The sequence below is a fragment of the Notamacropus eugenii genome, chromosome 3, assembly GCF_028372415.1.
Source record: "Notamacropus eugenii isolate mMacEug1 chromosome 3, mMacEug1.pri_v2, whole genome shotgun sequence".
NCBI classification, from domain to species: Eukaryota; Metazoa; Chordata; class Mammalia; order Diprotodontia; family Macropodidae; genus Notamacropus; species Notamacropus eugenii.
In genome coordinates this window covers 459,669,325-459,693,950 of record NC_092874.1, presented here as the reverse complement: position 1 = coordinate 459,693,950, position 24,626 = coordinate 459,669,325, and the positions used below count along the sequence as shown (strand labels likewise).

General features: G+C 41.4%; 1 protein-coding gene and 1 non-coding gene across 5 annotated transcripts in view; one reads left to right on the top strand and one right to left on the bottom strand.

Moving 5' to 3' along the window:
- ADAMTS9 (ADAM metallopeptidase with thrombospondin type 1 motif 9) overlaps positions 1 to 24,626 on the bottom strand; it is a 197,033-nt gene that overhangs the window by 90,416 nt on the left and 81,991 nt on the right. For all 4 annotated transcript variants that reach the window (XM_072598761.1, XM_072598760.1, XM_072598762.1 and 1 more), the window contains 8 exons: positions 24,330 to 24,456; positions 14,084 to 14,294; positions 12,544 to 12,708; positions 10,518 to 10,682; positions 8,277 to 8,396; positions 2,975 to 3,076; positions 2,653 to 2,820; positions 2,117 to 2,386 (listed from right to left, as the gene is read on the bottom strand). In XM_072598761.1, coding sequence (XP_072454862.1) covers positions 2,117 to 2,386; positions 2,653 to 2,820; positions 2,975 to 3,076; positions 8,277 to 8,396; positions 10,518 to 10,682; positions 12,544 to 12,708; positions 14,084 to 14,294; positions 24,330 to 24,456 — 1,328 coding nt within the window. The remainder of the gene's footprint in view (positions 1 to 2,116; positions 2,387 to 2,652; positions 2,821 to 2,974; positions 3,077 to 8,276; positions 8,397 to 10,517; positions 10,683 to 12,543; positions 12,709 to 14,083; positions 14,295 to 24,329; positions 24,457 to 24,626) is intronic.
- LOC140497876 (U6 spliceosomal RNA) lies at positions 20,091 to 20,196 on the top strand. Its single transcript, XR_011964887.1, has one exon. It is a non-coding gene; the product is annotated as a U6 spliceosomal RNA (small nuclear RNA).

Genomic DNA, 24,626 nt, shown 5'->3' with positions numbered 1-24,626 from the left:
CTGTTTGCAAGTGAGGTGTAGACAAAGACTGCTTTTCTGCATTCATTAAAAAAAAGATGCAAACTGCTCATTCATCCCTTACAAAATGGACTTCCAACTCCAAGCAAACTTGGCGACTCCAGATTCTTAGTTTATAAAGGATTTATGAACCCTTGGTTGTCTTAAGTAGCAGAGCGGAGCAGGTGTGTCAAACCAAGACTGTATAGCTTTACTTAGTTAGGCCTAAAGCTTCTGTGCACAAAGGGGGAAGAATGGGATTGGCCAATGCTGGAAGAGTCAATGGACCAAATCCTAAAGGAATTGGAACACTGCCCAGAGGCAAGTTTTTAATCCTGAAAGGAAGACAAGGTGGCCCAAGTTGTCCCAAATAATAATTGCATCTTTCTCTGGGGAAGCATTAAAAGCTATCACTACAATGCATGGGTATGGGTTTTGAGTTTCTTGAAACAGGAAGAATCATGGGGTACTCAGAGATTATCTCCATTAGCCACTTTTTAATCCCTCAAAGCCTAAATCCTTTATGACCTATGAAAAGAAAGATGAGGGGGGAGAGGAGAGAAAAGGGCAGGACAGAGAAGGAAGAGAATGAAAGGCTGATATATATAGAACTTTCAGGCATAAATATTCCCCCCTGAAAATAAAATCAATTTATAGACTCATGCCCACAGTGGAAACTGCTGTCTTTTCTCCCAAAGTCCAATGCCCTTCACTCCATTAAATAATTAGATACAACCATTCAGAAGGAGACAACAGAATGAATAAAAAACCCATTCCTTTAAAAGGTGCATAACAGTGGCACAGTCAAGAGCTCCCCTGCCTGGAGTCAGGAAGACTCATCTTTGGCAGTTTAAATCCAGCCTCGGACACTTATTAGCTGTGTGACCCTGGACAAGTCACTTTAACCCTGTTTGCCTCAGTTTCCTCATCTGTAAAATGAGCTGGGGTGGGGGGAGAGGCAAACCACTCCAGTATCTTTGCCAAGAAAACCCCAGATGGAGTCATGAAGAACTGGACATGACAACAATGACTGAGCAACAAGCATAACAATTAGTAAACTCCTACTGTCTTTACACAAACGGAAGCTATTTCTTGGTGTTTCACTTCATCATTTACTTTTGGTGAAAGAGAAAGAAAGGAAGGGAGGGAGGGAGAGGGAGAAGGAGAGGGAGAGGGAGAGAGAGAGAGGGAGAGGGAGATAGGGGGAAAGAGGGAGAGGGAGAGAGAGAGAGGGAGAGGGAGATGGGGGGACAGAGGGAGAGAGAGGGAGAGGGAGGGAGGGAGAGACAGAAGGAGAGAGGGAGAGAGAGGGAGAGGGAGAGGGGGAGAGGGAGGGAGGGAGAGGGACAGAAAGAGAGAGAGAGAGAGAGAAAGAGAGAGAGGGAGAGAGAGGGAGAGGGGGAGAGAGGGAGGGAGAGGGAGGGAGAGGGAGAGGGAAAGGGAGAGGGAGAGGGAGAGGGAGAGGGAGAGGGAGAGGGAGACGGAGAGGGAGAGGTGGGGAGAGGGAGGGAGGGAAGGAGAGAGAGTATCCCGAAGGCCCATTTCCCTTTGCTGGTTTTAAAGACTCTTGCTAATTTACCTGTTCATTATGCCAATCACATTAACTAGACTAGCATTTACCTCCTAATCCAGGGTAATAATCTTCCTCCAGTTCCATACCCAGCTATGTCATTTTGAGAATGCATTCATCTTGAAGATAGCAAGGAAGAAAATTGCTTTCATTTCAAACTCTCCTAGAAAAATTTCCCTCTCTGCTTAATTTCCCCACAGATCAGAACTGTCCATCTCTAGGAGGATCTATCATAATCACAGTCCCAATATCCCCCCTGTGGACCATCAGACCATAACACTCATCTTACAGCAGAAAGCTCAATACTGCACAGGAGGGTGGCCCTAAAGTCATTGCAACTTAATAGGTACATGGAAACCCTATCATGTGACCATGCATCAGCTCCCACAATTCTGCTTTGACAGTTTGTCTAAATCAAATCAAAATGCACCAGTGTGATATCATGGGGACCAGAGCAACATTTCGAGGATACCTCAAGTCAATTTCCCCCAGACTCCACTCACTAAAACCGGGCCAATGAAGTAGAGAAATGTCTGTGTGAATACTTACTGCCCCCCAGGGTCCGGTTCTCCACTGATTGCCACCCAGCACATGGGTGCGGCTGGGGTTGGAACTTCTGGGGCGATAGTCCTTGTTCTGGAAAGGGTGTTGGGGTCCATCCCGGTCATGGCTCTGGCGTGGGCAGGGTGACATGGAGCAGTCTTGTTCGGTCTCTGGGATATAATCCACGTCGCACTCACTCTGGTCAACTACCTGGTTGCTGTAGTTGACACATACCACCTGCCGAGTTGCCCTACCTTGTCCACAGGACACGGAGCACTGTGATGGGCATTCAGAAAGGAAACATGGTCATCATATGGTCATAGAAGAAAAAAATGTGCTTTTTGGTTAAGATGGCAGAAAGGTACTGTGTGTACACAGATGGTAGCATGATGGCAGTGGGAGGGAATTCACAAAATAAATCCAACAATTACAATCCAGGTATTGTTAAATGGAACAGGGCCCTCTGCCATTTTTTTGCTGTTACCACCAAATCCACCCAAACCCAATCACCCCAGTACCAAATCAATCATTCCCTTGCTTACAGGGCTCCAATCCAAGGCCTTCCACTGCCCACAAGGGGTCACAGCACACACTTCCTTTGCTGATGGCCTAGGGAGGGTGGAACAGGCTTCCTCATCTGCCACTGAGCCCTCATCATCCCTACAGCTGACATATCTCATCCGGGTTCCTTTTCCACATGTTGCCGAGCACTGGGGTTGACAGACATGAAGATTTGTTATGGAAACTCTTTCACTAGGCAGTGGCCCAGTTTTAATAATCACAGCTTTAAAAACATCCTATCCATCTCTCTTTACTCATTGTCTTTCCCCTGTCCCCAACCTCTTTATTCATTCAGTTCCTTACTGGAGTCCAAGATCCAAATCGCCATTGGGTTCTTTGAATGTTAGTGCTTCTTCTGGCTTCTGGAGCGGCTGGCAGAGGTTGACAAGGCACTAATTCACAGTCCTGTCCAAGAAATGAGCAAATAAAAGTTTGGATGGCTATATGATAGAAATGTGGAGGAAAGGAATCCTGGAAAGTCTCAAGTCTTTCACTAATGACTTGTATGACTTCAGACCCTTCACATACATCCAGGATTTCAGAATTGGGATGCACCCTTGTGGAAATCCAGTCTCCACCTGAATGAGAATCCTCTCTATAAGACACCTAGTAGTTCTTTAAATCTCTCTTTCTAGTAAAGGGGAATCCACTGGATGACCTCCCAAGGTAGCCCATGCCACTTTTGGACAGCTCCAATTGTTAGCAAGTTTTTCTTGACATGGAGTTTCAATCTGCCTTTTCTGCCCTATTTTCCCTGTTTCTGTCCTCTAGAACCAAACAGAACTAGGTGAATTCTGTTCCCATTTGACAGTCCATCACATACTGGAGGGCTGCATTCATGCCCCTGTGCCCCTAGTCATCTCTTCTACAAGCTCACCATCCATAGTTCCTTCAGGGACTCAAGATCCTATACCATTTTGGATCCCCAGCTCTGGATATTATGCAACTGATCAATGTTCTTGAAATGGGGCTCCCACACTTGAGCACCATAATCTAGCTATGGATGACCATGGTAGAATGCCAAGGGACTCTTACCTCTGTATTCCTAGATGCTAGGCTTCTCACAATCCAGCAAAAGATTCCCTTAGCTTTAGGGGCTGCCATATCATACTGCTGAGACTTTATGAGTTTATAATCCATTTAAACGCCCATGATTTTTTCCAGCTAAATGCTACATAACCATTCCAAGGTTGCACTGAACTTGTGAATTCAACTTTTTGAAATCAAGGCTAAAACTTTTTTTATGTTCATCTTTTTCTCCTCACTAAATTTCCTCATATTGGACTGGCCCAGGGTTCAAGCCTTTCCAGACAGTTTTGAACCCTCTTTTATCCATTATGTCAGCTAGTCTTTCCAGCTTTGTGTCATCTTTGAATCTGGTAAGAATAACATTTAAATCTTTATCCAAGTGACTGATGAGAATGTTAAATAGTATAGGGTCAAGTGCTTGGGACATTCCACTAGAGAGTCCCTCCCAGGTAATATCATTAATGAATGACTATTCTTTGGTTAAAGTCATTCAACCAGTTCCAGTTCAACTTAACTGTACTATTATTTAGCTGACCTCTCTCTGTATTTTCTACTGGAATAGGATGAGATATTTTATCCAAATCAACATCAAAATCTAGGTAAACCAATGTCATTTCACTGGACCTCGATTTTCCTCTTGAAGAAATGAAAGGGTTCATATAGCTAAGTTTTCTTCAGGATCTAAAATTCTGTTACTTTGTTGGTTAATGAGAAATCAGATGGTGATCCCACAACTACTAAACAGGCACAATACTTTCCCACAACCATTTTAGCCTAAGATTGAGATTATTTCATAGATTCTCCATTCTTACAAGCTATAATGGATGAAATTGCTACTCATGACACGTTGTTCATTTTGGAAGCCAAATGCTATCTACACACTCCAAAAATAAGGACCTGTAATAAGGCATGAATCTGCTATGCTGAGCAAGTGCCTTGCTTTCTTTCTGATGACAAAGAACAACTTTGGAGAGCCAAATGTAAAAATAAAAAAAAAATGGAGGGAATGGATGCCTCTTCCAAAGCATAAAATACTGTGAAGCAACCTCTTCATATAATAAGTTAATTCAATTAAGCATGCTTAAGTACCTCAGATGTGCATGACAACACACTGGGTATTGGGATATGAAGATATAATATCAAGTTCCTGTCCCCATGGGGGAGGAGATATCAAGACAAATATACAAATCACTATAAGTCAGAAGAGAAGTACCACAAGAAATATTACAAACTGCATAGAGTTGAAAACAGGTAGAAATCCACTTGAAAGGGAAGGAGGATTTGGAGAGAATAACGGGAGCTCTTTTTGTTGTACACTATGAAAGCAGATTTTGATCTGATATTTATAGCATGGGTAGGATTTTTCCAAGTAGAGATGCACAGGGACCTATTCCAGAAAGAGGAAACCACATGGGCATCTTTATGTTGAAAGCAGGAAAAATTTAGAGAATCATAGGAAGACTTCAATGAACTGATGTAGAGAGAAGAAAACAGAATTAAAAAACAGCATATACAATGACTACAATTACATAAAAGAAAGTAACAGGAAAAGGCATCCAGATGTTCATGGCCAAGATCGATCTTAGGTCTAGAGACCAGAGGGTGAAATACGCATTCTTCCTTTTGGTTGAGGGAGGGATGGGGAATCCTACAGGTGTAGAAAGTGAATGTCAGACATGATCTCTTTATTAAGTCCATGGTCAAAAAGTTTTGGATTTAATAAGTACAGATAGCATTCTTCATATTCATAAGACCATAAATTTAGCTAAAAGAGCCCTTAGAACTTATCTAGTTCAACATACGTATTTAACAGATGAGGAAAGCAAGACTTATAAAGACTAAGAAATTTGTCTAAGATCATACAGGTAATACATGCCAGAGGCTGGATTTGAACTCAGTTCCTCTGACCCCAAAGCCAATACTCTTCCACTGCCTCCTCCTTATGGTCAGAAAATTCTACATACATCATATCATGATTCTAAAAATTGAATTGGAACGGAATTTGCTTCACCTTACTGAGTTCGTTGAAAACTATCTGTCAAATTTCAGTCTCTGATTGGTCTTTTCTCTATAATCATTCTCTTACAGATTGACTTGTAATCAGAAAACCATTACACACTATAGTATACTTCATAATTAACGAGTTAAAAAAAAGAGGCAAAGAAAGGGTACAATCAATATCCAGTATGGAGGATGAGGGCTCCTTCTGGATGTCTTGTCTGGTATACTATCTAACATGCTCCTGAATGAGGACATTTCCATGTTCTACAGTAGATTTGTCTACATAAAGTCTAAAATCTAAATGCTGAGATAAAGCACAAGGATAAATAGTGAGAGATATATGGAATATATAGGTAGAATAGGTGGAATAATGGGTAGCATGTTGGATATGGAGTCAGGAAGACTTGACTTGGAACCCTGGCTTGACATTTAATAGCTACATGAGCCTAGCTTGGTCACCTAAGTGCTCTCAGCCTCTGTCTTCTTGTGTGAAAAACACAGATAAAAATAGTACTTATTTCACAGGGTTCAAATGAAAAAATAGATGCAAACTGTTTATAAGCTTTGAAGTTCTAGGTGAGTGTTAGCTATTATTGTAATAATGGGCTGTCTCTAGGTCCCTGGACTCCATTGAGTGAGCTTTTATCCTATCTTGACCATTCCAGGCCCGTCGTGACACTTTTGAGCCTCTCTATGTCATGCTTCCATAAGGATATCCTCACTGACTCTTAACTCTAGCTCCATTTTATGATTAAAAGGTAAGCTTCTTGGGGGCAAGGATTGTTTTGTTTTTGCATTCACAGTACTAAGTACAGTGACTGGAATATAGTAAGTGCTTAATAAATGTTTCCATTTATCCATTCATTTCATGCTTCCTGTGAGAGGCAATCTCACTATCAAGAGCACACAAAACAGTCGAGTGCATGAAGGACCTAGACCAAGAGAAGAAAAACGTCAAGACGGGAACCTCACATTGGAAGGAACCATACTGGCCCAAAGTCAAGACAGGAAGCTCACATTGGAAGGAACCATACTGGCCCAAAGTCAAGACGGGAACCTCACATTGGAAGGAACCATACTGTCCCAAAGTCAAGATGGGAACTTCACATTGGAAGGAACCATACTGGCCCAAAGTCAAGATGGGAACCTCACATTGGAAGGAACCATACTGTCCCAAAGTCAAGACGGGAACCTCACATTGGAAGGAACCACACTGGCCTACCAACCCTGAACTGAATCCGAATGCTGTGCCACAGAAACAATCAACTCTTTTAAAAAAATGTTTACAATTTTATGTTATTTGGAATTAATAAAATTGGTTATGTTTAAAGTTTTAATAAGGAAAAAGGAAGCTTGATGTACTGGGTAATAGTATATCCATGATGTAATTTCATGTTTGGTCAAAGCCCCAACAGCTGGTGGCCATAACAGAAAATCAATTAGACTTTTGTTCACACTTCTATTGGCCATGGTAATCATTTGTTTTAAGTTAAGTAGGCTGTGGTCATAGGTGGCTATCCAAGAATAAATTCATTTGAATTTCCACATGAACTTATATTTCACATGAAGGACCCAAACTAAGTGTACTGGGATATCCCAGTACTTGTATTGGGGGAATAAGTTAACCTACCTTTCATAACAGAAATGTAAAGAAGACTAATTTGTGGAATTCTTTTTCCTCCGTTTCATTTATCCAGAAAATATGCTGATATATACTGCATCATGCAATTTATCATGGAGTGAACATACTTTTCTCCTCTATTTCTTTTTTTCTGAAGAGTTAACTACTATGACAAATCTAAAAATATACAGAGACGTATACACACACACAAATGTACATGCACGCGTGTGCACGTGAGCACTTACACACACACATACACACACACACACTTTTTACGATTTCCAGGGTTTGGAAGCCCCAGAGGGAGGATTTCCTCTACATAGATTATCACTTCTAGATGACTCTGTAGGCAGACTCTGTAGTTCTGGGGAGCTAATTGGCTGAAGCACAGTGAAATTAAGAAACTTATTTGGGAACCTTAACTAAGTGTCTCAGGCAGGATTTGAAACTATCTTCTTGACTCCAAATGTACCACTCTCCACCAGAGATGTCAAACACACGCTACTTGAATCACATAAAAATGCAATTGGGAGATATTTAACAACGTAAATAAAGATACACTGGAATCCAGATAATGTTAATATGTGATTTTCTAAGTCAATATACTGCCTGTGGGTTAGTGGCCACTGTTTCTGTTTGAGTTCCGACACCACTGCCCTAGACATTATGTCATGCTGACTCTCATAATACTAACTCAACCAGAATAAAACTGCAACATGAAAATAGTAGAACCTGAAACAAATTAATATTTCATTTGGTCGCAGTTCCTGGCCTCAATCTCCAGGCAATTGTGCCAACCATCCAGATGTGCTGAGCTGTCCACAGACTCCGCCCAAGCAAACATGGAGGAGGGGGAGGGGGAGGACTAGGATTGGGGGACCGGAAGTCTGAATCCCAGCACCTGCAAATGAGCCCCACGAGAGATCAAGCAGTCTCTCTGAAATGCTTTCTTACCAGGGTATCTGTTGGTCGAGTTGCTGCATTGCACTCATTGTCATCCACCACAGACAAATAAGCTCCAAGAACACATTTGACAGCTCGCATCTGGTAGCCTTGGCCGCAAGTCACACTGCACTGGAGAGAAAAAAAATCAAGGGCACAGAGACCTCAGCCAAGGTTCTTTCCCCAACCTCCTCCACAAAACAAAGAAAAGGGGCAAGGAACCTGCAACTCAAGGGGCCAAGGGGCTAGCACCTGTGCCAACAAGGCAAAACTGGGGGACTCTCTGGATCATTAGAGACAGAAATAACCCAGAACTCAACCAGGTAGAAGAATGGAGTGTACGGCTATGAGATGAGGCAGAGATGATCTGATAAAGACAAGACATAAAAGAAATCTCCTCGTTGTGATGGACACATATTCAAAAAATATGACAGCATTGTATAGGGCTCTGTCCTTCAACTCTGCTCCCCACGTCTTACATGTGGACAGAGGCGGCACTGGGAAATTGTTCAGTGACTCTCCTTTTCTATTCAGTCTTGCTCAGGCACTCAAAGCTTTTTCTAATATAGAATATACATAAAAGAGGGATGTATTTGGGAAAATGGTTCCTAGAACTGGCTGGATGAAGGTGATATTCAAGGAAAGAACTATTTCTTGCCTGAAGACAGCCAGATGATGTAAATCATCTCTCAAAATCCTTTAGCCAGAGATGTCAAACTCAGGGAAACACTAGGTGGTGTCCCAATCAGATTAAAATGTAATTGGGAGATGTTTAATAAAATAAATCAAAATACAACTTAGATAATGTGACTTTGTGGTTTTCTCAGTATGTGTGTAGGCACAGGGATCTGTTTATATTTGAACTGAAAACCAACACTTTAGAATATAACAATTCATACCGTGAGTGGGACTGTGGGAAGAGGATTGATCCCTTCCTCAAGTCCAAATATCCCCCTTCCCACGCAGCCTGCCCAGTCCTGGAGTGCACTTTTAAAAAATTAATCATATAATATACAAAGCATAGCTTATGTATTTTAATTAAACCATAGCAATGACTAGTGAATGTATGATTGGCCCATTTCCAATTCAATCCAAACCAACAACCATTTATTAAGCATCTATTATGATAAGATTAAATTAATTCTTTTTTTTTTTTTTAAACTGAGGACTAGGGCTTCAGCACACACAGTTGGGCTTTTAAGGCTCATAGTCACTGTTAGTTGATACACAAATGAACCCCATTGTAGTCTTGTCTGTACAGGCAGAATTCTGAGTCATCGTCACATGACTGGACCTTAGATGTTTCAGTGACTTTCCTCAGTAAGGGCATCTACGGATTGCAAAGTCAGCCCAGAATTTTCTTTCGGGCAACCTTTGGGGGATGTTCTCCCCCAGGTCCTCTATCCATCTCTGCTCAGGCCCCATGCGAAGCCTCCCTCTGAATCTTTTCCAGGTATTGGGGGCACCAGATGATTCTGGTTTTTAAACTTCATCATATGGTGGAAATTCTGCTTTGAGGAGTTTCTCCATTGATCCCCATTGGCAGCTGATTTATCCCTTAAGTCTCAGAGGGTTTCTGGGATCACTGAGAACTTCCATATTTGTCCAGGGTGACTCAGCCAGTGTGTGTCAGAGATAGCCCTTGAATCCAGATCTCCTAAGGTCTTCTGGTCACTGTAGGTCACTGTTTTTCTCTACCGGGTTTTGTTGCATATTTGCAATTTCATAGGTGTAAGGGAGTTGCAGGCATGGAAATTCCTTCTACCAGGTGCAAACACATTTCTAAGAGAGTTGCCTGGGGCACTGAGAAATTAAATGACTTGCCCAGGGTCACCCATCTCAGATGTGACAGAAGCAGGAAGTTTCCCTGACTCTAAGGTCAGTCACCTTCCCCGTCACCCCGAGCTGCTTCTAGTAGCAACATGCCATATTACATTTGTAATACACATACTCTAAGAAAGCCTCAGCCAAGAATGACCTCTAGCATTAATCCGGCTGACTGCTTATGGGCTCTGGCTGGCTTTGCAAGCCCCAGGATGGACGTGTGTAGCAAGGACCACAAAAGAAACAGCAGCACAGAGAACAAGGGTAAAATCATTTAGCCAATTAAATTAGGTCTGCCTGACTGCTGACCAGTTCCAGTCCATGCATGGCATGCTGGGGACATGATTAATCCCCTCCAACGGCATGTCCCTTCTCAGCTTCTGTCTAGAGAGAAAAGAACAGAGTCGAGAACCTTGTCATTTAAAATACCTGTCCCCACGGCCCTACTTGCCAGGATGCACATTCCTGCTGCTGACAGGTCTGCACTGAGTCAGGCTTGGTGGCAAGATCACATAGTCGATCATTCAACCGCTCCTCACCAAATTGACACCAGACCTGGCGGTGCTTATGTCCCTTTCCACAAGTGACCAAGCACTGTAAGAGGGAAGCAGAGAACAGGATGTATGCAAAGCAAGGTTATTCCTGGACAAAGCTTTGGGAGTGGGTGTGGGGAGACCTGATCCCTTCCTAAGTCCAAGTGTCCCTCCCCACATAGCCTGCCCAGTGTTGAAATGCCCTGAAAAAATAAATTATATAGCATATAAAGTATAGCTTGTATGTTTTAATTAAACTGCTGTAATGCCCAGTGAATGGATAATCGGGCCATAGCCAATTCAATCCAAACCAACAACCACCCACTTATTAAGCATCTATTTATGTACAGGTCACTGTGCTAGGCACTGGGAAATACAAAGCCAAAATGACTAACAGTCCTGCCTTCAAAGATCTTAGAATGAAATTTGTACTTCTAGAATAACTACCATTTAGGAGTGAAAGCTATGTATTTAAGTTTTTATCCAGTAAATTCTTGCCTTTATGTGGTATATCTACCAGAAAGAAGATTAGGTGATTCTAATTTAGTGGTTTAAAAACACAGAAGCACAGAAAGGAAGAGACCTCAAGGGCCATTCAGGCCACCATGTTTCCCAACAAGAATCATCATTCCAACAAGTGCCTGGCTGGTGGTGGCCTTGAAGACCTCCCATGTGGAGGAACTCACCATGACTCAAGGCATCCCACTTGACTCTTGGAAAGCTGAGTTGCTATGAAGTTATTCCTAATATCAAGTATAAATTTCCCTGTCTGCACTTCCAGTAACTACTCTGTGCCTCAGTTTTCTCACCAGTAAAATGAGGGGGTCAGGCTCAGTGGATTCTAATGTCCCTTCAAGCTCTAAATATATGACTCTATCATGTGATGATGGGAGGTTCTTGATTTTTTCCCCCACTATGGACTTCTTTGGGCATCTGATGACACTGATAGACCCCTTCTCAGAATATTTGTAAATGTGTAAAATAAAATGCCTCAGATTGCAATGGAAACTAATTATACATTTTATCAAAATAAGTTTGGACACCCAAGGTTAAGAATGTCTACCTAGTTACTCTGGTGAGAAAGGGGAACAAGATAAAGGAGAGGGGTGGGGAAGACATCAAGAAAGGAAAAGTTCAAGTACTCAGTGCATCTGCCTCATGTCCCAACTACGCTTCACTTTACATCCAGGCCATAGTCTACTCTTCTGTGGTTGGTGTTGTTCATTCTTTGTTTTAGAGAAGACCAGTGACATCACTACTGAGTGATGCCTTGATGTGCACATGAATTGGATTTAAGTGAGGCAGAGTTGGGCAAATCATCAGCCTCACTCTCTCCCCAGAGTCAGAGGAGTCCTTCAGCAAGACAAAAGTCAGGATGGCTGTCAGCAGCCTGGGATGCTGTGGATGACCTTGGCCACTTTGATTCTGATGTACCCCCCAGATGAGACTGTGCCCTAGGGGGACTTAATGCTTTCAATTCCAGAACTCTCACTTTGGGATTCATACGATTTTGATTAGTGAGCACCTCACATAGCCCACTGTATCCAGCAGGTCCCCAGACATACTTCACTTTATAGCCCAGCCTTCATTTTGTCTGCCAAAATTCACACTCCATCACCCTAAGCTCTGCAGCCTTAATCAAATCAATACTTCCATGGCTCCTGGAAAGGGTGTATCAGTCTATACCTCAATGCCTCTACTCCTCCTCTTATTGATTTACCAAATCCAAACATCCTTCCCTGATCCCCAGTCTCCTATCTATATGAGTTCTCGCCTTGTATTCTAATGTAAATTCTTTGAACAGGGATGGTCTCCCTTCTGTTCTTGTATTCCCAGGATGTAGCATGGTACATGGCACACAATAAATGCTAATTTTAAAAATTTATTCACTGAATCTTTCATTCATTCATACACAGTCCTACCTCTGACCAGTCTCCTGATTTCCACTGTGGACAAAGGAACTCATTACATCTCTGAATGGTGAACTTCTCCTGGTGTCTGCATTTACTATCATCCAAGATGTCATTGTGGGGACTCACACAGATAGCTCTTCTTCTCTGTGTTCCACCATCACAGCTCTTGGAGCACTTGAAGAAAACAGATATAGAAAATGAAGGCCTTTTTCCCTAATTGAGTTCTCCAGGAAGTTGTAACTTTTGACGAACCTTTACTGAAAAATAGGCTATTGCAAAGAATAAAGACAAAAAAAAAAAATAAATGTGAGAAGTAGGCTGATCAAGTGGAGATAGTCAGATTCAAGACTGGGAAGATCTGAACTGAAGTCCCTCCTGACACATACTGGCTGCGTGACAAGCCTTGACAAATCACTTGACCAAGAGGTTCTCTCAAAGTTATAGAGAGGAGGCTGACTTACTTTGGTAGAAGTTCCTTACAGAGGTCTGGCCTCTCTTCCTACCATAAAAATAGTTGATTATGGTCCCTAAAAGGCAGGCAACAAATGAGTCTTTGGCCTGTCCCTTGTTCCCTAAGTCTGAGCCCTGGGTCAGTCTACTCATCAGGTTCAAGATGATTTCAACACGACAATTAAGTGGCCAGGAAAAAATATCACACTAAACTGTGAAAGGCCGCAAACCAAGAAACATCAAATAAAAAGAATAGTCTATGTAATAATGTAAAACCAGCAGACGTTAGAATTAAGATCCATGGAATGACCTATCTTGGCAGTGAGGTGAAGAGCAAAGGACAATGGACTTGGAATCAAAGGACCTGGGTTCAGATCCAGTGTCTGCCAGCATATTTCCTGCAAGATATTGATCAAGTAATTGATCAACTGATCAACTTCTCTCTCTGGCTTTCAGCTTCAACATCTATGAGAAATGAGGGCACTGGAATGGATGATCTCTAAGGACTCTTCAATTTCTAAAATCTATGGTCCTAGGACCATTTCAGAGGACTGGTGAGAAACACGCTCCCCTTCTTTTGAGAGATGAGATGTGCTACATGTGTGAGATACTACATACACTATCAGACAGAGTCAACTGATGTTGTTTCATTGCTTTGATTTGTTACAAGGGAAGATTCTGCTGGGGGAAGCTGATATTAGAAATAATTATGACACATACATACATACACATGGTATTTAACACCTGGCTCTCCAAAGCATAGGACACGCTTTTGAGCTTAACCTACATTAAAATTTCTCCATCACTTTCATAAGTCTAGATAACCAATAAAACCATCAATGAAGCTCTAATTTTATAGCATTTACTGGATTTCCAAATGTAAATCCTCATAATGAAAATTTAACCATCAGCATTTGACAGCCAGCTCTAGCTGGCTCCAATGCATGCCTGTGTGTGTGTGTGTGTGTGTGTGTGTGTAAATGAAAAATAAATCAATAAAACATTTTTTAAAAAATGTGAAGTCAGAAATGCACAAAAGTAGAAGGGCGATTTTTTTTTCAATAACAGGTATATATTCTCATGATTAGAACTAACTTACTTCTGTCCAGTCTGTATACCGCCAACCTCCCGTGTTACATTCTCCAGAGCATTTTTCCCGGTTGCTTGGTTTGGGGTGGTTGTTGCAGAAACTGTCATCCACTTTTTCTGTCTTCCCTTCAGGCCTGTTGTACTTGGCACAGTAGATATCTAGAGTGCGGTAACCCAATCCACATTGGGCGCTACATTCGCTCTTGCCAGCAATATGCCATCTACCCAGGAAAGAACATGGCAGGAGAAACAAATGACTTTTCTTGATGCTGAGGATCATTTGCAGGAAAAGTTGATATTTGTAGCATGCAAACATGGAATGTTGGGGCAGAGCTGCCAAAATCCAATTCCAAACCACCTTCTCCTTTGGATTTTTCACAGCTGCCAAAGTACACGGAGAGAACATGGCAGTTGGTCACCAAAGCTTATCTCCTTAGGAGCCTAGCAAGACTGTGTGGTTCAATGGAAAGAGTATTTGACATGGGAATTAACAGCTCTGGCTATATCACTTTTCACTGCTGCTACTTAGAGCAAGGGATCTCCAAGGATCATTTGGTTCAACCAATGAAATGCTGGTCATTTCATCTTGTCTCAGTTCCTTAGCTATAAAAGCAGTTAACACTTTAATGTTTGCCAAACATTTTACATGGCTTGCATCATCTCATTTGATCCTCATAACAACCCTTCAAGGCAAGTACTATTATTCTCATCCTTTACAGTTGAGAAAATCAAGGGTAGACTGACCCAGCGTCCCACAGCTATAAGACCTAAGTTAGGATCTGAACTCAGTTCTTTCCGACTCCAGGTCAAATCCAGCAGTCGATCCACTACGATTGTACCAGCTAATGAACAGGGTTGTGATGGGGCTCAAACAAGATGAAGTGTTTTCACCTGTAAAGCGTGAATGTAATGTCATGAATGTCACTGGTATTTGTCCAGATACAGTCAAATCTAGTTAATGGCAAACTCAAGGAATAATAAAAATTTAATTGAAAGGCTTCAGATGATTCAATATTTGTTTTACTTACAATCAAGTAAAGCATTTAACAAGCAAGGGACTTCATCTCTCTGGGTCTGTTTCCCCAAATGTTACTAAGTGATCTCAGAGCTCTCTTCCAGCTCTGAGCCTGGGGCCTGGTTACTGAAAACTCTGGGGTTGAGAATTAGCAAAAACTGATTCACTTTCTAGTCCTGCCTCCTATACCTATTAGCTGGGTTACCATGGGCAACTCATTTCACTTCTGAGACTCAGTTTCACCACCTATAAAATGGCAATAACACCTGCAGTAATCAATCTTCCAGGGTTTTGGTAAGGATCAAAAGACCATATGTGTGTAAAGGTTTTGTAACCTTAAAATGCTATAGGAAGGAAAGAGAGGGAGGACAGGAAAAGGAATAGGGTGAGGAGAGGGGAAGAAAGAAAGGAGGGAAGACTGTAAACTTCAAGGCAGAAACCAAGCCACACACTTGGATTAATCAACTAGATTGTTAGTGACTTTACTGAGTTCTTGAGGGTAGTGGCCAGGTCTTAAAATTTCTTACCTACTGCAGGCTGTGACAGACAGAAGTAGGCATCAATAAAATACTTGTTGAACTGAGGGGAAGGAAGACTAGGAAGACTAGTGTGAATGAGGGACATTTTCCTGGACTTGCTGGTACCCATTTGTCCACAACCACGTCTGCCTATGCTCCTGCCTTTTCTCCTCTAACTGACCAGGAGTCAGAGGGGGTCCTGGATTGCTACATCCTAGAATGATCCCTTCTCTGTCTGTCTCAGTAAGGATGTAATCAAGAGAAAACAAGCAGGAGAGATAATCCCTTCCATAAATGAGAGGCCTTCTCTGGCCTAATCAAGAGTCCCCTTTTATACCCCTGTTTCCATCAAGAAGGGAAGATGAAGGGAGATGTGGGCCTCACAGCCCCCTTTCCTACCCATATGTAGCTGCTGGTTTGTAGCTTGGAGTTATCCAAGTTAAGGGCTCTCTGATCTAAAAGACATATCATTGGTATTAAATAAGCAATTTTAATGGCAAGACACAATCCAGTCGGCTGGGGAATGCCAACTACTTTAAATTCGATGACCCAGGTCATAGGCCATCTGATGCTGGCAGATTCCAAATAACAATGAATTTAAAGTAGTTGGCATCAGTTGCCTCACTTTACACAAGAGCTGCATTCCTGAAATGGTCATGAGCAAAGCAAATTTTTGTACAGTGAAGCATTATTTTCCCTCTAATTTCCATTAGGAACTGAAGAGGTGCATTCTATGGAGTAGAGGACAAAGGTTCAGCCCCTTTCTCTGGCCATTGAAGTTTCTTCTCCCATTCCCCACTCACACACTGGGAGCTGTCAAACGTCTCCAGGTATCTAGCATCTAATGACAGGGCAGTGAGCTGTCAGAACTGTGATAGTGAAACTAGCCATTTCTGGGTGACAGGTTGTCATGCTCATCTGTAACACCATAGTAAATGTCCATTTCACTACTACAACAGGCTCCTACCTTCCAAGGGAGAGATTCTTGAAGTACCATAATGGTGTCACACAAAGGGAGTGGAGAGAAAAGGGAGACAACAGGGTCCTAAGTCCTGGCCCCGACACATACTTGCTGAGTGACCATCACTTTCCCTTTCTGGGCCTCATCTTGTTTCTAAAATAGACAAAGCCAGTGTTTGTCATAGGTTGGGAACATGACTACTCACATATCCTTAACTGAGGGAATAAGAGTCAGTCTGGCATGGTGGACAAAGGGCCAGCCTTGGAGACTGGATTCATGAGTCTCAAGACCTGATTTTTAAATGCATACTAGCTTTGTGTCAGTGGTCAAATCTTTTAATTCCTCAATACCCTCTAGCAATCTGAACCCTAAGATGATGAGTTATAAATGTTCATATGAGTGGTGGAGGGAATTTCTGTATTGGTGATTTCTACACTGATGAAATCATAGATCCAGACAGTCCCCCATGAAGAGTGAGAACCGAGAAAGGGGAGAAGAAAAAAGAGGAGAGAAGAAGACAGGAGAAGGGGAAGAGGAGAGGAGGAAAGAAGGAAAGATAAAGACAAGACAAAAGAGAAGGCCAAGAATAAAGCTTGGCTTCACACTAATATTGAAAGGGTAGGATGATGACTGAATCACCGAATTTCAAAGCTGGAAGGCACTTCAGTGGTCACATATTCCAATCTATAACCAAGAGAAAAACTCCCTTCAATAGCCTGCTTACAAGTAGTCACCCATCTGTTCTTCTCTTGAGGACCTCTGATTAAGGAAAGCCAGCACCTCCTGAGGAAGCCCCTTCTTCCTCTAGACAACTTAATTGTTAGGGATTGTTTCCTCCTTTCATACCCAAATTTGCGTTTTTGAAAACTACCCACGGCTCCTATTTCTGCCCTCAAGGACCAAGATGAACCAACTGAATTGCTCTTTCCCATGACAATTCTACAAATACTTGAAGGCAGTCACCATGTCTTCTTCTTCAGGCAAAACAGCTCCTGCTTATTCGACTTATCCACACATAAAGAACATGAACTCAAGGCCTTTCACCATTCTCATTGCCTTCTCTTGGCAGATCCAGCAGAGAGATATTAGGAAGACATTTCCATCCCCAAAATGGACACCAATGGGTCTCAATGTTACAACCAGTCCTCCTGAAACCCATTACACTTCAACATATTCCCTCCCACCCTGATCAAATGGTGCACTGCCTGTCATGAGGCATAAACTTCTGTTGGTCTCCCACAGAAATGTCCCAGTAGGTCAGAGTACATTGAAGGGCAAAGTGAAGTAGGCTATAGCAGCTTTCTGTTATGAGTGTAATGGTATCTTTTTTGGGGGAGTGGTTCTAATATGGAACAGTTTCAATGAAAAGCCATAGAACAATGCTTTATCTCATCCTGTCACAGCTTATGCAGGGTGGGCTCTGTTTCCCTGAGGAAGTAAGGCAATTATATGGACAAACTCAACAGGGAGATCTGGAACTTTCATCCACCCTTTGATTCCTGGCTACCTTTTCTTGGCCTTCCGTCACCATACCCTTGAGGAAACGCTGTTTTCCATCCTGAGTTGAGAGAGCCAAGCATCCGGTCCCCATACTCGCTGGGCCCATGGCTATGAGAGAACACTACAATATTATCCTTTGCCTGGTGAAAGGAAGTAATTCTCAAAGGAAAAGAGCATGGTATCATAGACAGTGTGGAATACATGAAGTCAGGAGATACATATAGACAGTGTGATGATGCTAGATTATCCAACTACAGTATCTCCATCTGCAAAAGGGGGATCATGGTAAAAGGAACTCTACCGTTGGCCAGCCAGGGTTATTGTGGAGATAGCATCTTTTAAAAATCATAGAATGCTATGCAAATATAAGTTATTAATGACTCAATGATTAGCCAAAGCTTGAGAAGAGGTACCATTAAGTAAAAGGGAATGTGGCCTAATGGACAGAGTTCTGAACTTGGTGAAAATACCTGGGTTCAATTCCTGACTCTCATACTTACTAGCTGTGTGACCCTGGGAAAGTCACTTAATAATAAACAGGCAGTCAATAACCATTCTTTAAGTACCTGCTATGTGTTAAGCTCTGGGTGTTCTATGAATCTCACTTTCCTCATCTGTAAGATGAGGGCGTAGAATTAAATAGCTTTTTAAAAATCACTTCCAGCTCTCATTTTATGAGCCTGTGTCTTTTGTTTGTTTAGGCTGGAATTTTGTCTGATGAAATAAAAATAAAAATTTTACAATGATAATAGTAGCAGTTAATATGTATTGTATAACATATTACATAAAACAATATTATATCTTATATATTACATTACATATTATACATAATATATACACAGTTATGGTTTGGGAAGTACTTTACATATGTCGTTTAACCCTCAGAATAATCCTATAAGGTATGGGCTATCATCACCTCTATTTTACATATGAAGAAACTGAGGGAAAGAGCCGTGAAGTGACATGCTCAGGGTTATAGAGCTAAAAAGTGTCTGAGAAAAGATTTGAACTCAGGTCTTCTTCAGGTCAAATCCAGCCCCAGGTACAAAAATCCACCTCTACCCAGTGCAGATCAGAAACCCATCTGAAACTTAAGGTCTTACAGAGTCTGTAGCATTGACAAATGAAGTAATTTTCTCATAGTTACAGAGTTAGTCTGTGTCAGAGGGAAGTCTTGAACTGAGGCCCTTCTGAGTCTAAGACTCTGACCTTTTCCACACTGTCCATGGGATTTTCTTGGCAAAGATACTAGATTGGTTTGCCATTTCTTTTTCCAGTGGATTAAGGCAGACAGAGGTTAAGTGACTTGCCCAGGATCACACAGTTAGTGTCTGAAGTGGGATTTGAACTCAGGTCTTCCTGGCTCCATACACTACAGGAGTAAGTAAATACTTGTTGAAACAAATTGAAAGTTTTACAGGAAAGAATTTTGCAAGTATTAAAGTACTCTAAAATACGAATTATTATTTGCCATTTTGAAAAACAGCCAGATGCCTAAAACAGATGTTATAAGAAAGAAAATATTGTCCAGCCTTCTGATTTCATTCATTTAGAGAGCTGACGGTATGTAATCTCCTACCACTGATGCGGATTAGCTTCTCATATGTAAATTATCTTCTTAAGCAAACTGGTTATGAGTCCTGACAGGTCAAGTAATGATCAGTCACATGGATATAGTATCAAAGCATAGGAGATATCAGAGGAGGAATTTGAATCCAGAACTTTCTAACTGTAAGGCAATTCCCTCTATCCACTATACCAAGCTTACTATTCCCCACAAACATTATTCACCTACAGTTTCAGGCAAAGTCCTTTCTTTGATGTACAAGAATCTGGAAACTATGGAAGGTGGTAAACTTTTTTGAGCTTCAGATGGAGATAGCAATGCTTTAGGTCATGAGTATATCGTTAGCTATTCTTTGCACCCCAATTAATCACAACAAGCTGCTTAACTGAAAAATCTCTTCCTAGCTACTGCTGTGGCATCAGGGTTTATTATCAATCACAATGAAAATCAAATTGAGCGGTCACTTCTGCATCATCTGTACTAAAATTGAAACAACACAGAGATGATGAGCATGGCCCTGTGAAAGGATGACATGCAAATTTGTGAAGTGTTCCAGTTTTGAAAAGAAAGACAACATAAATAACCCAGAGCCCAAACTGAAATGAAAGAAAAAAAAAAAAAAGAATATTTTCTAGGCTCAAAGATGCTTCATTGGGTTGTTTTGAGATGAATCTTAATATGAGAAGAAGTGAAAAGTTGGGTCTGTTGCTGTCCAGCGCCAAAGAGAAGTCATTCGCTGTAACACTGAGGACAGATGCACATCAATGAAAGAACGTGCATTTGTGTGGCCCATTACATTCCTCAAGGATATTTGTCACCCTGTTAGAGAATTGTGGGAATGTGGGAGTTTCCTTTTGAATCTTCATTCTTGGGATTTTTTTCACCCACTTCTACTCTGCAGTGGGCTGAGCCGTGATATCACCATTGTATTCTGGGCTCTAGTCAGGCTGAGGAATTGTTAGTATCCAGGGGACCTGGATGGAGGGTAGAGGCCTGGGTTTTCATCCAATTGCCAGGAGCAAAACAGGAGTTAGATGTGAATCCCTTCTTCTAGCAGTTCAGAACAGAGCTTCTAACGCCAGATAATATAAAAGAAAAATAAATCACAACCAGAGTTATAACTAGGTCCTCGGGACACTATGGCAAGCCTTTCTTCCTTTGTCTTTCCTATCATAATCCTATCCAGGGATATGCAGATAAATATTTAACAATCAAGAGGGAAAAAAGTTCCTGTGACACACTTTCAAGTTTAATTGGCATTATAAACATTTTATTCATCACTTTCTCAAATCTAGACAATGAACAACACAACAACACATCCAGCCCTGATTGGTAGCATTTACTAAAAATTTAACCATCAGCTTTCATGAGCCATTTTCAAGCTGGTGCCCTGACACTCCCTGCTTGTAGTCAGCTCCAAATAGTACTTACCACAAAAACACTATAAGGAAAACTGTCATCATTATCTCCCTCATACAGATGAAAATACTGAGCCAGAGATTTTATGTGACTCGCCTGGCCTCTACAGCGGGATTTCAACCTTTGTCCTCCTGCTTTCAGGTTCGTGTTCTAGCTACCATTTGAGTGAATTGGCTTTATTTCTTTTTTTGGCCTCTACTTCTTTCCCCTAACAAACAGCAACATAAATATTGATCAAGCACTACAACGTATACAGAACAACACTTTACTATCATAGTAGCAGTAGAAGATATATAGTAGAAATCTAGCCTAGAAATCAGGAGGGCCTGTGTTCAAGTCCTGACATAAAGTAGCTCTGGGACTATGGGAAGGATTCTTAACCTGTCATTGCCTCAGGTGACCATAAGTTTCACATAGGTTCCTGATCTATATGGGTAAAAAAGATTTTCTGCACCTGTAGTTCAATGGAGAGTCACCAAGGCCTGATTTCCAGACTTCTCTCTGACTAGCTTTGTGAACATGGGCAAGTCCTAGATGGCCCTCTAGGAATGTGAGTTAACAGATACATAGCTTAATCTGTCTTGGCTTTCCTGATTAATTCAAAGGTCTAGACCCCAAAGCACCTTAAAGTTTGAAAAGTGCTTTACACAGATCATCTTAGTCAGGTCCCACTCCCAATGACCTTGCAAAGCAGTACTTTTATTTTGTCCACTTAATAGAATAAAATAGAATAATAGGATAGAATAAAAATTAATAGAATAAAATAATAATGGAATTATTATTTTAATAGAATAAAAAAAAGTTCAGAGAGGGAAAAGGAACAAAGTTGGGATGATTTTTTTCATGGGTTCCTTTTTGTTTAGACTTTTGTGAATTTCCTCGGGATGATGGAAAATTATTCAAGGCCAACACCTGAAAAAAGCAGAGCATTGGCTTACACTGTCAAAGCTAAACAATGGTGGCACTGGGAGAAACAGAATGGTTCCAATTAGGGATGGAGACAAAATGAAAAAAGTGGACCCTCACTTCAACATCATCTCAGCCCACAAGATATTAAAGCGAGCTCTCAAAGAAGCATTTATTCTTATAATCTTATAATATCACTCTCAGCCTTTTGTAAAAAGTTAGACCTGTACTTTTTTCTTTTTTTTTTTTGTCTTGGTCTTTTACAAAGCTGCAATGGGGAATGTTCAACATTCCATGTGCTTTGCCTCTGGGAGCTGCTATCCCCCAGCTATGTCTGATTCATGGGATTTCCCATGCAGCCAGTAGAGAGATTTGGAAGTGAGAACTGAGATTTTAGAGAGGAACTCAAAGAAAAGATCCTAAGAATTGCTATTTCTCTCTCCAACAAGACAAAAGGCTAATGTACAGAAAGAAATAAACCAGCCAGTTCTCATCACTGAGGATACAGAGAATACAAGAACTCCATCAATTGTACACAATCCAGAATGAATGAATGACTGCCATTTGACTTGGCTTTCCAGATTGAAATGATAATGGACATGGAGGTGTGCTTGATCATTCCAATATATAAATAATCCAAAATTAAGTGAATTAAATTCAAGAAGTATTGATTAAGTAGCTCCTATGTACAAGGTATTGGAGATAAAGACAAGAAAGGAACAGTCCCCTCCCTCAAGGAACATACATTTTTTTGAATGTTTTAGGCTATGCCTATGTGAAACTAACCCTTTAAATGACCATTTAAAATTGACAGGTCATCACCTCAGTTGGATGGCTTAAAAATTCAAAGTGAATGGCTATCCCCACTACTGACAATAATAACAAAATTGGCTTATAGTGATTAGACCTATAATTTCTTGGTATAGGGAACTCCTAGATAAGAAAATTCCCTCTTTCAGTGAAGGTCTGTACATTCTTTGCCTGGTACACAGTAAGCACTTAATAAATGCTTGTTGTTTGACTTTTACTTGCTGAAAGTTGACCATTCTTGGTTGTTACATGAGACTCTTATCTAGCCAGCAGAGACTGATTTAGAGGTGGGTAAGTGGATAACAGAGAGGAAGAGAGTTGCCTCGGACACTAAGAAGTTAAGTGAACTGGGCCAAAGTCACACAACCAATATATTGGGCAGAGATAAGAAGTGAAGCCAGGTCTTTCAGGCTCTAAGGCAAGTTCTCTGTTTACTGTGCTGTTATTGTTAATATAATAACTATGATGATGAAGGAAGAAGGAGGTGGAGGAAGACAGAAGAAGAAAAAACAGAAGAAGAAATGGAAGCAGAAGGAAGAAGAAGAGGAAGAAGGAGAAGAAGAAGAGAAGAGGAGGAAGAAGAGGAAGAAGAAAAAGAAAAAGGAGAAGAAGAAGGAGAAGGAGAGGAGGGTGAGGAGAAGGAGGAGGAGAAGACAAAGATGAAGAAGAAGAAGAAGAGGAAGAAGAAGAAAAAGGAAAAGGAGAAAAAGAAGAAGAAGAAGGAGGAAGAAGAAGGAGAAGAAGAGGAAGGAGAAGAGGAATGAGCAGAAGAAGAAGAGGAAGAGGAAGAAGAAGAGAAGAGGAGGAGGAAGAAGAAGAAGAAGAGGAAAAAGATGAAGAAAAGAAGGAGAAGAGGAAGAAGAAGAGGAAGAAGAAGAAGAAACAGCAGCAAACACAGGCATGGCACATTATGTTTGGAAAATGCTTTCCATGATAATACCATTTGATCCTCAGAACAACATTCCAAAGTACGTCTTAGCATCATCTCGGTTACGCATTGAGGAAATTAAGATTCAAAAATATTAAGTGACTTGCTCAGGGTTTCAAGTCTAGAGCAGAATTTGAACTCAAGTCTTCCTGACTCCAAGTCCAGTGCTCTAGCCACTCTCTGACTGAATGGAATTTTGTTTTAGCCTCTATCTTTCCCCCACCAAGTAGCGACAGTTTGCTGTACTTTTCACGCCCTTGGAGGATGGCTGCAGAAGTCCCCTCCAGCTCTAAGAACTGAATCTGTGACTTGACAAAGAGCTACCAAACTCTCTTTTGCAGGCAGAACTCTCTTTTGTTTTGCCACCACCTGGAACAGTTCCTGACCCATAAGAGACTCTAATAAATGCTTGGCAGACTGGGTTGGAGTTGCGGGTCTGATAGGCAAAGGAGAAGTAGGAAACCTCCATAAAATGGAAACACCAGACTTGGATAATCAGTTCCCAAATGACCGTAAGTTGGTGGACACTCTTTTCTTTGAGAAGACAGGGAAGGATTTGAGAGTAAGGAAAATATGAAAACCCCAATGACATTAACACAACATATGGTTATCAGGGAAACCCACAGCCTTACCTTAATTCACACTCAGTGCCACAAGGCTCTGTAACTGGCTCTGGTTGAGGAATTCGATCACACCTTTGATCTGAAACTGTGAGCTGGTCAGATTCTCTGGTGCAGACAGGTTTTCTCTTTCGTTCCCCTGAGAAAGGAAAGGAAAAAAATACCAATAAGTTATCATTCCAGGATAGTTATCTACTATATTATCTACTAAGGAGAAAGGGTAAAAAGACTTCAGATAATCTGACTTCAAAATCTGGCCCTGGGAGGAAAAGGAAACCAATTTAGGAAATGCAGTAGGCCAGTGAACCA